This window comes from Saccostrea echinata, unplaced genomic scaffold, assembly GCF_033153115.1.
Source record: "Saccostrea echinata isolate AGI-Se365-2 ecotype Australia unplaced genomic scaffold, CSIRO_AGI_Sech_v1 ptg000030l, whole genome shotgun sequence".
NCBI lineage: Eukaryota > Metazoa > Mollusca > Bivalvia > Ostreida > Ostreidae > Saccostrea > Saccostrea echinata.
Window position 1 is genome coordinate 6,695,181 of NW_026889779.1, and position 13,892 is coordinate 6,709,072.

Sequence of the window (13,892 nt, forward strand, 5' to 3'; positions counted from 1 at the left end):
ATAGTCATAAATCAGTACTTTTAAAAATGTCATCAGACTTTAGAACCAGTTCTGATGTCATGGAAGAGGTTTAAAAGGATGAAACTTGGCAATAAAAAAAAATCTCACCCAAAATATCTCAAACTTTTTTTTGCATTTTGATCAGTCTTGCCCAAATTGTTTTACTGAGCATTGAATAAATACAAAAACAGTTGAAATCGAGACTCGATAAATAAGAATGTGACATAGTGTTGAGAGAATCTTCCCTGACAGGTAGAAGGGATAAGTAGTTAATGTATTGTCGGTAATTGGTGACATAAGGGAGTGTGTCACTCTGGGTAGGTGTCTAGTGTTACACAGGGTAAACTTAGCAGGGATTTATTGCAGGCAAGATTACAGGACAAATCCCCCATATAAACCTTGCAAATACCACTCCACTTTTCCCAGCTCATTCAGAAAGGCAATTCTTCCCTCATTCAGGTTTTCGGTAAAGTTATAAATTTTCTTCTCTCCAAATAAGTAGCTTTTTATTTCCTGTTTGAAAACCTGAAATTTACATTTCTGTTCTGGCTTATTTATTCTTCCAAGCCTTTTTTTAATTCTTTAGCTTGAAATGCATATAGGTAGAGGAAGATACAAGGCAATTGTTTTCATGGCTGCAGGGCAATATGGCTGGACGATCCCATGTTCCATAATCATCACTGATTGCAGCCTGTGTCAGAAATTCCCTCCCTATCATTTCTCCCTTATCTGCTTTCTCTGTTTCCCTTCCCCCAAAAGATTAGTTTTAATTGCTGCTGTTGTTTTTCTTTGATAAGGCTTTAATGGAGCTCCCCCTCTGCCCTCGACCACTGGTCAGGTATCATAGAGATATCACAGGGGAGGCAACCCTGGATGTCACTGATATCATCCATGCATGATAGCAGTCACCTGCCCTTTGGAATTTTAAAGAAATATTTCATATTTGGTACAGAATTCTATGAATTTAACGTGGAATTATTGCTACATATTAAAAAAAGAAATAACAAGTTTGAACACATTATTGCTGGTCAATACCATGGATATGAGGGAATTCGATCTGATGGATATTCATGTATCACATCAATGAACATCTTCTACTACAGTTGATAATCAGGCTTACAAGGATTTCTCTGATTAATTCCACATTCATTGTGCTGAAAACTACCTCATTTTCATCCTACATGATATAAAATCCATACACAAGTCGTCTTTATTAAAAAAAAAAAATACTGTCTCTTTTAAGATGCAGCAAGAATGAAATGGCTGGAACATGCTTTATTGCATGGCTTTAATGCTACAGTGGTTGCATCCTATAAAATCTCTCAAAGAATTCATTAGACTAGATTTTCAGCCTGGATCTATAGTGTGTAGACATGATTCTGTGTGATCTCTGAAATGTAGCATGCAGAATCCATGGTTTTTTGTATGGCTCCCATCAGAAAACTGAAGGAATCTGCGGTCCTACATGACTACCAGATCAGCAGAGAGCTGTGAAAGAAATCACAGAGCCCTGAGTGATAGATTCATTATTTTTCAATATTTTTTTTTCCAAAGTTCATCCGTCGGTCATAAACAACCCACAATGGTTTCATAAAGAGGCAGATATGTTTTATTATCAGCAAAAGATTGTATTGATGAAATGTTAGCTTATGAAAATAGTCTTTTTGTCATACTTCAAACACGAGCTATTGTTCATTAGTAAAAGAATGCAGCAGAAATTTATTGTTACATGTACTTCAAGAAATTGAGACACATGAATAATGGCAGCCATAAAATATGCATTTTAATCTGTAAGTTACTGTGGCAAGTTAATGAAACTGGAAATTCTCAGAAAAAGGATGTGCATGTGGATTTTATAGTCCTCTACATAAATTTTGATTCATATGTTTATTTAATGGCAGCTAGTCAGATAACATTCTCTATCCATGAACTTGCAGGCATAAGTTGCTAAAATGTTGATATTTTATAAAGACAGTCTAGACATTATCATCACCCAAATGCCCTGACACTGAAAGGAGAATAATTTTGAAAAAGAGTGACTGTCATAAACCAAGTATCTTAGAACCTCCAATTTCCACTGTCTACTGATAGTATAGCCATCTCATTATAGAAGTTGCAGTTTATTTTGGGGAGTTGACATTTTGATGGGATTAGGCTACCCTGTCATTGGGAACCAGTCAGAGGCTGGGTTTCAGAGGGCTTTGTGTCAGACTAGAATTCAGTTAATTCTATTATATGAAATTTTATTGCCTTCTCTGTCTTGTAATTAGTAAGGTGGCTGCTAGCAAAATTCTGCTTGACTTGTTCCCAATTTTTGTACCCATAAATTTCTTCCTTCCCTGTTATTCAGTCCTGGTATTACAGTTGTGCAAGCAGCCATAACAATTTTTTCTGATTTATAGAAGAACAGCATAGATTGATAAATATACATACTCTACATTGCAGACACAATTCTTTGCTCCCATTGGAAAAGAATGTAATGGCACCATTTTTATTACTCTGTCAACTTTCTCAATGTAACATTTTTAGATCATTCAAATCAAATTAAGAAGGAGAAGCCATAAAAGCATATAACAGAAAGAGAAGTTTATTGCACGAACTCGTCACCCAAAAATTAGTAGTAAAAATGACTATCTTTCAAGTAATTAGTGTAGAAATAGCTGACATGAGAAATGATATTAAGTGTAACAAATTGTATCAACTTATTTTATGTCTTTATTTCTCCAGGGACAAGAATATACAGAAGAGTTCCTCCTGGAATACCAGCGAGAGGATGATGGGGAATGGATCCGCTTCAGAAACAGAAAAGCAGAAGAGGTATGCAACCTTTGTGGTACATCTGAATTACTCAGAATGCAAACAGCCATGTCTTGTATCGGTTTGTGTATGCAGATTAGGGCAAAAAGTCTCTTAAATCTATGGCATAATAAAATTACGCTCCTGAAAATGTAGCCCTGTGCCAGACATTTGGAACTCAAGAAAGGAAAAATGTCCTGTGGGTTTTATGTCAGAAAAAGTGAAACCTGCACTGGGAGTTTTTGGGGTGAGTTGTTGTTTGGGATGATTAACCAAGCTCTTTGTGATGGGGGAATGAAATGAGTTCTTATTGTCTCTGTAGTCTATCAGCAGGATTAAAGTGTGGGCAAAACATATGTTCCCATCAGGTATCCCAAAACATGGCCATAAAATACACAAACAAGAGTAGATAACTGACTGAGGTATCACTGAATTCAGCAAAGAATTAAGATGCAGACATCCCCTTCCCCGCCAAGTTATCCCTTGACATTAAAAAATCACAAACAGTATCTCTGAAAATGAATCTCTTTTGCAGATCCCATTAATTTTGGAGGATTATTTATATTGTGACTTAATCTGGTTCTTTTTGTGGTTCATCTAACAATGCTTGGATCTTATCCCATCAAAAATCAGACCTGTACGATGTAATGATACTTTTGGACTAATTCTTCTCAGAGGAAAAGGAAGTTTTGAAGATGCCATTATCAGGAGTAGATCAGCAATGAAATATTCAAGCAAAAAAGTCTTGCTTATTAGCAGTTGATAAATCAGTATTGCATTTCTGGAATGAATGTTGGAGTTAGATAATTTGAATGTTGAGTTAGATAATTCTGATTCATGGGGGATTCTGTCTCTGTGCTCTCTCAAAATTGATGCCCCCAGGGGTGATCTTTGTAAAAGGGAAACAGGGAAACTGCTGATTGTGAAAAGGTCACGTCGATTTTCACACATCTGCCCCCTTACCCAGTCTGCTTCTGTTTTCCACCATCAATCAAGCAACATGCAGATAGTTCCCCATCTGAGCTCTAGATATTAAAAACTTTTGGTTCACACAACAAAACACTGTTGTTTTTAAACTAATCTAATTTTACTCCTTGTTGACTATAATGGGACATAAAATTTTGTACAGAATGCTTTCAAAGAGATAACAAGAGCATAAATGAGGTCTAATTGACTCCATAATATTCCCGTCACATTGATAAAGATTCTACTTTGCTAATTAATTGCTATTGCAGTTTAAGAGTGCAGTTTATTTTTTGCACTTTGAGATGAACTTCATCAGTATAGGAAGTCTTTGTTCAGTGTTTGTAAAACATATGTAAAATATGTCTGAGAGAAAGCAATTAACCTCATTGTTGTTTTCTTTTCTTCCTACCTTTTTTTTCTTATCGTACTTTCCTGATGAATATTTAGAGCAATGATTAATTTAATGAAAGTGAATAAATTAATGAACAAATACACATAGAAAAACACTGAGAATATTTGTAAAACAACCACTGTATAATTTTGTCTTTTGTCTTTGCAGCACTTTAAAGCCAACTATAATACCCACACAGCAGAGATGAATGAAGTGTCGCCTCCAATCATTGCCAAGCGGGTGCGCTTTATACCCTATAGTCAGACCCAGCGCACTGTCTGTATGAGGGTAGAACTCTACGGCTGTACATGGGATGGTTAGTATGTTTTATGAGAATATTACACTTGTGCACAGAACAAAGAACCCAAATCCCCTGCTTTTGTGAAAATGTAGAAAGAGGCCAACAAAAAATGTCATTAAACTCTGGAACATTTCATGTCTGTAAAATTATCTTAATTACCGGCTTTTACGTATATCTCCAAATTCTATGATTTCATGACTTTTGACCAACGCTGAATTAAAACTACAAAGTATTCTTTGTCTAGAACCAAGGTCAATGAATCTTATGAGAAGATGTTTTCATTCACTACCCAAAGAAATTTGAATTCTCACAAACAAATGTTATTTCAAACTCGCATCAGTGTCAATCATTGAAACTTTATTTTGACAAACAAACATCTGATTCAGATTCCTTCACATGTAAAAGCTCTTCAGAGTCTCATTTTCTGGGAGTTTTTTTTTTTTCTGATTCTGAGATGTTATCAGGTCCAAGTTTAATTAATACAGAGCCAATGGTTGTATCCGTCATCGCGGTCAAGATTTTTTTTTTTGTTTTCTACTTTTTTTTTTTTTTTATCTACCTAATGTTTTCTGGCTCCCTATTCAGCATTGGAATGAATTGTGCAAGTGAGTGGAATGTTTAGTTGTAAGACAAATTGCCCACAGTAGGATCACAGTGTTCAACCTCCTTCTCCCTGAGTTAATTGGTTTTTTCTTTCACTTAATTGTAGAGAAATATTCTAAACTTTTTTCCTCTCGGTAGTAGTATTGCTTTGAAATGGTAAGGGAAAAAAGGAAGCAAAAATTCCCTCTGTATTTGTTCTGCCAGGGTGTGAGAAAAAATGGAAAAAATGATTAGTACAGTATAACTGGCATTACTGTTATTGATGATGAATTTCATTTCTTTTTACAATGAAATTTGAATATACAAGCAAGGAATATACTTATAAAAACCATGTTAGATAATTGTTTCTCATTCTATTTCAATTCACCCATACAAAAACTTGAATACCGGTATATCCTTAGTCCAACACTTGAAATTATACTGGCTGTTTGCACTTTTATAAAACAATCATTAGAATTAAGAAATAAAAGGTCCACATCGGTGTAACATATAAGGAGTAAATTAGTTGGACCTATTGTATATATACATTCATTGTGCTCTGGGTTTTTTATGATGGATTGCATTGCTTGATCTATATCGGTGTACTACACAATAAAGAAATTATAGTTAAATATAACTCAAGATTAAAATCAGTACTGTAGCTTTAATATGAAATGCAATTGGTTAATGGTCATTTAAAATATTTGAACAAGATTAGCTTGATTATAAGTTTACATTTTGACTGCTGATGTTAACCCATGTGTTTTGTTATGCAGTGTGTATAAATTGCTGTGTTCCATTGTTTGGAGTCATGTTTATTTTAATTAAGATGTGATTTCTTTGCAGGAACTGGTATTTTTTCAGTAGTTTTTCACCCATTCCCTCTCTAATCACTGTCACACTGAGAACTTTCAGTTGTTATTCTATCCTGAAATTAGCTGATAAAGAATGATGAAAGAAAAAAAATAAATGATGGATTGGCATCAACTGATGATTTAAGTAATTTGGAATTCAGGGCTTATCAGTAGAAATGGTTATGTATAATTGGCCAGAATTTCTACTTTGTTGTTGTTATGTCAGTACCTAGGGCGATGGATTCTGCCCATCAGTTTCTGTCTGACACAAATGCAGGATGTCGAAAAAATTCTGAAATAATTCATGATGTACTTTACGATTTTGTTCCCCTTTTTTTTGCAATCTTTTTTGTCAGATGTCAACAATCTCTCCTCTTGTTTGTTGATTTAAGTCTTTTGTAATCTTTTTACTCTACATTTATTGCAAACTTCTCTGATAACTTTTTGGCAGAATTTCTTCATCTGATAAGAGGTTCTAAGTTATGTAAATTTGAATCTTAGATTTTCTTTTTTTAGACATAAATTTGAATTTATGATCAAACAGTGTTATTTTTATGGAAAATAGCGTATAAAATAAGAAACTTTAAAAAAAAAAAATCTTTGCCCGAGTTTTCTGTGAGAAAGCAATGCTATGTCAAGAGAGATAACTCAAAAAAGTTCTTTGTTAATTCATCGAGATGGACAAGAGAGTTGCTCAAAAAAGATGATAATTTTATTGTTTATTTTTCTTTAAGATGGTGTTTTGTCCTACTCTATGCCACAAGGACACAGACGGGGAAAACACAGTTCAGATGAGTTGGCTTTCCTGGACTTTACTTATGATGGAATCATCAAGGACCAGCACTTGTATAATGGTATTGGTCAGCTGATGGATGGAGAAGAGGGGCAGGCCAACTTTCGCAATGATATACAGGCCCGAGGGATCAAGGGTTATGAATGGGTGGGATGGAAGACAGAAAAATTTGAGGATAGCACACCCATTGAAATTGTCTTCAAATTTGATGCTGTAAGAAACTTCACCCGACTTAACATACACTGTAATAACTTTTATGATAAGGATGTGCGAATCTTCAGAATGGCACATGTATACTTCAGTGTGTCAGGAATCTACTATCAACCTAACTACATTGAGTTCAAGTTTGAAAGGGATTCCTGGATGGAGTATGCCCGCACTGTTCCCATACCACTGGAGAACAGGGTGGGAAAGTATGTGAAAGTGCAGCTGTTCTTTGACAGCAAATGGATGCTCATCAGTGAAGTTTCTTTCATATCAGGTAATATTCCAAACATTGTTAAAAAAAAATTCAGTAAAAGTTACACATTTTATTGTAACTTAAGTTGTAAAAATGACATACATCAGGTAATGATTCTTTTTTTTTTTTTCTTTTTTTTTTTATCAGAAATTACAAAGGCTAATGTTACCATGGAGTTACCACCTGTAACCCATCCAATGAAGACCACCAGAATTCCTCCCAGTCACAATGATATACCTGTAGACAATGGTATCAATGTTCAGATAGGCAAAGGTAATGAATCTTACTGTTATGAGATTGGAATTAAATTAAATTGCTTTGAAAATCAAAAATCTCAAGTCAGTGTAGTTTTCTTGCCATTTTGAAAAAAGAAGGGGTGAGGAGGGAGGGGGTAAGGAAAACTTCATACCTCAACAATATGATCGGTCCCTTTCTTTGACAATATATGGCAATCTTATTCTGCAGATATTTTAATGATAATTAGTATTTCATATGACTGAGAAAGAGGTTGAAAAGAATATACTTTATACCAGCAGGGTCAAAACATGTGGAGGATAGATCTGTCCAGACCAAGGAAGCCACGACGGAGAACGACATGATCGGCATCATCGTGGGCACGCTGTCTGCTCTCATTGTCACTCTGCTGGTCGTAGCAGTAATTGTTATTATCCTGATTCGCCACAAGAGAAGTAAACAGAACAACAACCGCCACTGTCTTAAACCTGTGGAACGGCACATCGCACTGAATATGAACAGCATCCGAAACATGCAGAATGGCAAGGTCTCCAATGGCAACATGTACAACAGTGTTGCTCAAGATGAATTGGAATCTGATCGGGAAATCTGTAATGGAGGAGAGAAACTATGTAAGAGTCCATCGTATTGTGAGCCTCAGGACTCTTTGGTCGGGGGGCGGGACCTACCAGATTTGCCCGGGTGTGCGGCAGGGAGTTCTGGTATCTTTACAGTGGCATGCCTTTCTGTAGCCTTTATATTCCTCTAGTCATAACCTCTTGGGAATTGGGTCTTTGCTTGATCTCTTGAATGATATATATTTTGTACCTTTATATTGATTTGTATTCTCTACTACAAATCCTCTTTGTTTTCTTATAAGGATTGATATGTAAACTAATAATACTTGTAGGATCCTAACATATGTATATATAGAGAGAGGAATTTAAACCCAATGTATTGTGAAAAACCTACTTCTAGATAGGTGTGTTTTAATTGAGTGATGTGGCTTAGGAAGGGAAGGGGACTTATGGAATAGAAAATAATGAAATTGTCTTTTTTAATTTATATTGATAAGTATTTTATAATATTGAATCAAGCCATTGTACAAAAGCATGTTCATTGTTAGCAGTAGTACATCTAGATTTATCGGGCTACAGTAATGTGAATATGGCATTTGCTTCAAAACATAGTCATAGCTCTTTCCATTTCTGCTGGCTGCCATTGTAAAATCAAGACCTTCATTGTATAAAATCATCTTTCAGTTCTTTCATATGAAAATAGTTTATAATACATTTTGATAAATCTCAAAAAAATCATTTTTGGGAGGTTTGAATTGGAGATACATTAGATAAGCTTATTTATTGTACCATTATACAGATTCCAGAGACTATGCTGTTCCAGATGTGACAAAGTCTGCCTTGATTGTGGCCCTACCCCCACACACTCAGACTCCAATACGAGTGTCCCCTGCCAACAATGGAACCCCTATCATGATGACAAACTCCCTTTCAGAGAAGCCTCCTACCTACGATGCTCTGTACGCTGCTGCTGACATAGTTCATGTAAATGTACCCAACATTCCCAATCTACAGGGAGTAAGTGGGAACAATGTATACGCAGTACCTAATGCAGAACTTCTGCTTACCTTAGAACATGCTGTTGTCCAATTCCCACGGGAAAATCTGCAGTTTGTGGATGTTCTTGGAGAGGGACAATTTGGTGAGGTAAGAAATTTCAAACATAATTTCAGTTTGTCATTAACCCTTACTTGTTCATCAAAAGAAAACAACTATACAGTCATCCACTTTTTTTTCATCCACATAAAATTTCATTTGTTTTTTTTTTCCATCCTTAGGTACATTTGTGTGAGGCAGTGAATGTTGATGGTTATATAAGTGATGAGTACTTTATGAACAGAGCCAGTACACATACACCCAATGTCTTAGTGGCAGTCAAAATGTTACGACGGAATGCTGATGATAGAGCAAGGTAAGCAAATGATAGCCTAAAACACACTTGTTAGATCTCTTGCAGTTTTAGGATAAAAGCACAATATCAACATTTTTTTTTATAAGCTTGTAGTATAGCATGTAATCTGTACATGAGGAATTTATTTATAATTTCTGTGTATCAGTGAAATGTCATCCACAAGTTCTCAGTCTTGTATCATAATTTATGCTTTGATGGCCCTCAGTATTTATTGTAGTCGAAATTTTTTCAGAGCGGACTTTCACAAGGAGATTAAGATAATGTCCCAGCTGAAGGATCCAAACATAGTCCGAGTTCTCGGGGTGTGTACTAGGGAGGAACCTCTTTGTATGATTGTAGAGTACATGAAATATGGAGACCTCAATCAATTCCTGTTGGACCATGTCCCAGAAAGTCCGGTAGCTCAGGCCACTAATGCCAAAACACTCAGGTACATATGTATTTAAGGAATTAAAAAGTTTGATGACTTAACTCTTTTCATGATTTTGCTCATGATGTAGAAACTTTAGGTAAAAAAAAAAAGATGTTGGAAAGAGTAACGTATCATATAGAAATTAGAAACTTAATATACCGTGGTAATTTAGTAATATTAATTTCAAACAAAAACTTTTCTTATATACTTTTTCTGAAGCATGCACTTTTAATATAATGAATGTTAACATATTTTCTCTAATTTCAGTTATGGCTGTTTAGTCTACATGGCATCTCAAATAGCATCAGGAATGAAATACCTGGAGTCGTTAAATATGGTTCACCGAGATCTTGCCACCAGGAATTGTCTGGTTGGAACGAATTACACAATAAAGATTTCTGATTTTGGAATGAGTCGTAGTCTTTACAGTGCAGATTACTACAGAATAGAGGGAAGAGCGGTACTACCAATCCGATGGATGGCTTGGGAAAGCATCTTATTGGTAAAGATCAATGCTGGTTTTCTGATGTTTGAGGATACACAAGAATGTAGATTTTATTTGCAATTTGCCATGTTGTTTAATTTTACCTCTTGAAAAAAACAGTATTAAAATACTGTAAAACCATTCTGAGAATATGAATTTATCATGTCTTTTTTTTTTTTTTTTTTTTTTTTTCAAATCTAGTTTTAAGATAATGTCTGTATCTAGCTTAGAGATCAAATATAGCATTCATTTCATTTTTTTTTCCAGGGAAAATTCACCACGAAATCTGATGTATGGTCATTTGCTGTGACACTGTGGGAGATTCTGACATTTGCCAAGGACCAACCGTTTGACTCTTTGACTGACGAACAAGTGATAGAAAATGCTGGACATTATTACCGCAACGACAATAAGGAGGTGTATCTTTCATTCCCTCCCAACTGTCCAAAGGAAATATTTGACTTAATGGTGGAGTGTTGGAACAGAAATGAGGCATGTCGACCTACATTCCGTGAAGTCCACATGTTTCTTCAACGAAAGAACATGGGATACAATCCAAAGGATGAAAAAATGAACCAAATCAAGGTCCCCATTTGCTGACTATATAGCAATTATAGACAGTTACAATGATTTGTTCTCTTGGTTCTGGAGAGTCCCCGTTATGTTCAGTGGATCCTCATTGTACTGTGTGCTTAACAGTTCTAAGTGCTAAACTTGTGATGTGTAGGACACAGAAGGATAAAGGTCCTTTTATGTTGAATGCTAGTCATGTTTTATTCATTTTAATGATGGAAGAAAAAAATGATGCTGGTGAAATTTATTCCATGTCTTTGTGATGGTGTTAGGAGAGTGATTAATACACACCAGTTCCATGTAATTGTGATCAGTCATGGAAGGACAAATTTACAGGAATGAATGCTTGATTCTCACACATATTTCTGGATCCTCTCCTTTCACAAAGAACATTTTCAAACACTTATATCAGACAACAGGTGCTACCACAATGTTGTGACATATGTTGCCATAGAAATTGTGATGATTTAAACTCACAGAACTTGATAAACATTCTCTGAATGAAATCCTTTTAGTTTATTAACATACATATATTTTGTGATTGTTTTTCACAATCTTAATGATTTCAACAATCTAGATTATGTGCAATGAATCTTCAATGATTTTTGAAATTGTCACCATCATACAAATTATTTGTGATTTCATTTTTTTTTACCCATTAATTATATCTTATTCTTTATCAGTATATATTCCATGCTGAATACATATTTTTTTTTAATTTTCACTTTCTTATTCAGTGAGTTAGTGTTGTAAATAGAACACTAATGCCATCATATGACCTCTAGACACACACCACCCAGTGTTGAGTATTGTAACATTTACTGATGTCTCCCAAGTATATGTATCTTCCATAGAAACTTGATATTATATAACAGTGTACTCCACTTTATTAGTAGATGCACTGCATCAAATTGCAAAAAAAACTTTCAAACATGTTTTGTTTTCTCTGGGGATTTATTGATATATGTTTATTTTCTGAAATTGGCAATTCAAAATAGATAGTACAAACCTACATCACTAGGTATAAGATTGCATCCAGTACAAACCTACATCACTAGGTATAAGATTGCATCCAATACCAGGACAAAGCCTCCTCTAGGGGCACCTGTTAACTTTTCATGCCCTCCAGTCTTGTTTCTAAAAAGTTTCTTCTTTAAATTACCTATGAATATTAAGATATTTTATTATGAACTTGTGATGATAATCTTGTTAAAGTCTCTCTTTCTACAAAATATTTTGTATCTCATATTGTAAATATTCTTCATTATAAAATCCATCTTTATCTTGCCATCAAATTTATCAGTTACAATGTTGAATTCAGACAGCTTTTTCCAAGCACCTGGTTACAGCTTTAATCACTGAATTTTCAGATTTATAATCAATGTTACAAAATCTTAAGTTAATTTTGCATTCATACATATGAATATGATATAAATGGAGTGATAAAATGTTGAATTTCATAGAGTTTAAGAATTACAGCTGTGTTGATTGGCTAGTTATCCCCCCTTTTAATCAGTATTTTACAGTTTTTACCAGAAAATAGTTTACTAAATTTGCTACGCAAAAAGCATTATTCATCTTTGTAATATTGTTAAAATTAGATGTATATTTCACATTTTTATTAATTTCAGACAATCGTCTTAAATAGCTTAATAATTTTGCTTATGATATGGCAAAAGCCATATGTAGTTTCATCTCATCAATTTTTTTCTTCAACATTTTATTCTTCAATATTATTTAGAACTTTCAGTGACAAGACTTTATTATCAACATATCCTAAATGTTGAACGAAATATCTTGCAGAGATTCGATCTTGGTTGTGAATTAAATTGCCCCTTTCTTAGTGATGTTGTCGTCATTAGAAACTAAAGTAAACCTTTGTGGGGCTTTATTTTTATATGGCTACAGGTGTTGTCCGTGTGTCCCTTGTATCAGCATGATTTGGCAAGGAGTGCCACACCATGCCTCCTCAGTGTGCTATAGCCATTTGTTGGTTTTCATCTCGGCCATCTTGATTTTAGAGCTTAGAATTTTTTTCTGTTTTAAAAAAATTAACCCGTTTGTAGTTGATGAATGAGTAAAAATTGTCATTTTGATGATTTCTTAAAAGCATTACTTTTCCCAAGTACTTTTGAAGCAGTTTATTTTTAGGAATTTTTCTCATCACTTTTCAGTCATTCATGTTTTCACAACTTATAGCAGATGGTGCTGTATTTTTTAATTTATGTAATGCTTCATCAGTACTTTTGTTTTTGTTATTTATATTTTATCTTTTACTAATGTATACTTTGTGTTAATATAAGCTGTCAGTACTTTGTTTAGCATTATGCAGACAGGACACCAGTTTAAAGCAGTGACCAGTTTAATTTTTAATGACTGCCCTAATTTGGTCGCTATTGCATTTCATTTTTGTCATTCCATTCGGAGCTGTCGTCATTGTTATTAAATCTTTTATGTGCGATGTAAAAGAATGCATTTGTTAAAGGAGTAGTTTGTATTGTATGTAAATAAAACTACAAAAAACAAGACACTTTTTTTTCTTATTCAGACCATGGATTAATTGTGTACCCAAATTATTGCCGTTTTTACTCAGCTTCTTGAGCACTTGTCATTTTATGAACTGTTGGTGTTTTTTCCTTGTAGGAAAGTTCATGTTAATTTATTGACTTTATCAGAAGTGGTTTTGTTTCATGTTGCTGGTTTGTGTAAATGACACATTAATAGTACCGTCAAACACCGTTCTCTCGAACTTGACCGGACAAAGATAAAACTGAGATATCTAATGATTCGTGATAATCAAAGTAAAAACATAAAGGAAAGTGGCTGGGACTACCAACTCACTTCGACATATCTCTGGTATTCGAGGTGTTCGAGATAACAAAGTTCAGCTGTATTTCCTCTAGTGTTGTGAAGTACTTGTATGTAGCCATTTACAGCTGGTCATACTTGCAATGAAAAGGAAAAGTGGACATGTCAAGCACTTTAATTCATGAATAGTAACAAAAAGTTACCAAACAAAATAGAACGAAGCTTCTCTCGCTACCTTACTCAGTCATG

General features: G+C 34.5%; 1 protein-coding gene across 3 annotated transcripts in view; it reads left to right on the forward strand.

Annotated features, from left to right (window-relative positions):
- The window catches only part of LOC133197179 (discoidin domain-containing receptor 2-like), a 54,698-nt gene extending 41,337 nt beyond the window's left edge, over positions 1 to 13,361 (forward strand). The window contains exons 4-13 of one of the 3 annotated variants that reach the window (XM_061333068.1): positions 2,728 to 2,817; positions 4,322 to 4,469; positions 6,625 to 7,164; positions 7,291 to 7,416; positions 7,677 to 8,099; positions 8,755 to 9,101; positions 9,233 to 9,366; positions 9,599 to 9,796; positions 10,046 to 10,280; positions 10,530 to 13,361. In XM_061333068.1, the coding sequence (XP_061189052.1) occupies positions 2,728 to 2,817; positions 4,322 to 4,469; positions 6,625 to 7,164; positions 7,291 to 7,416; positions 7,677 to 8,099; positions 8,755 to 9,101; positions 9,233 to 9,366; positions 9,599 to 9,796; positions 10,046 to 10,280; positions 10,530 to 10,862 (2,574 nt within the window). In that variant the 3' untranslated portion in view covers positions 10,863 to 13,361. The remainder of the gene's footprint in view (positions 1 to 2,727; positions 2,818 to 4,321; positions 4,470 to 6,624; positions 7,165 to 7,290; positions 7,417 to 7,676; positions 8,100 to 8,754; positions 9,102 to 9,232; positions 9,367 to 9,598; positions 9,797 to 10,045; positions 10,281 to 10,529) is intronic. The other 2 variants (XM_061333069.1, XM_061333070.1) reach the window with 2 other exon arrangements.
- Positions 13,362 to 13,892: the final 531 nt, after the last annotated feature.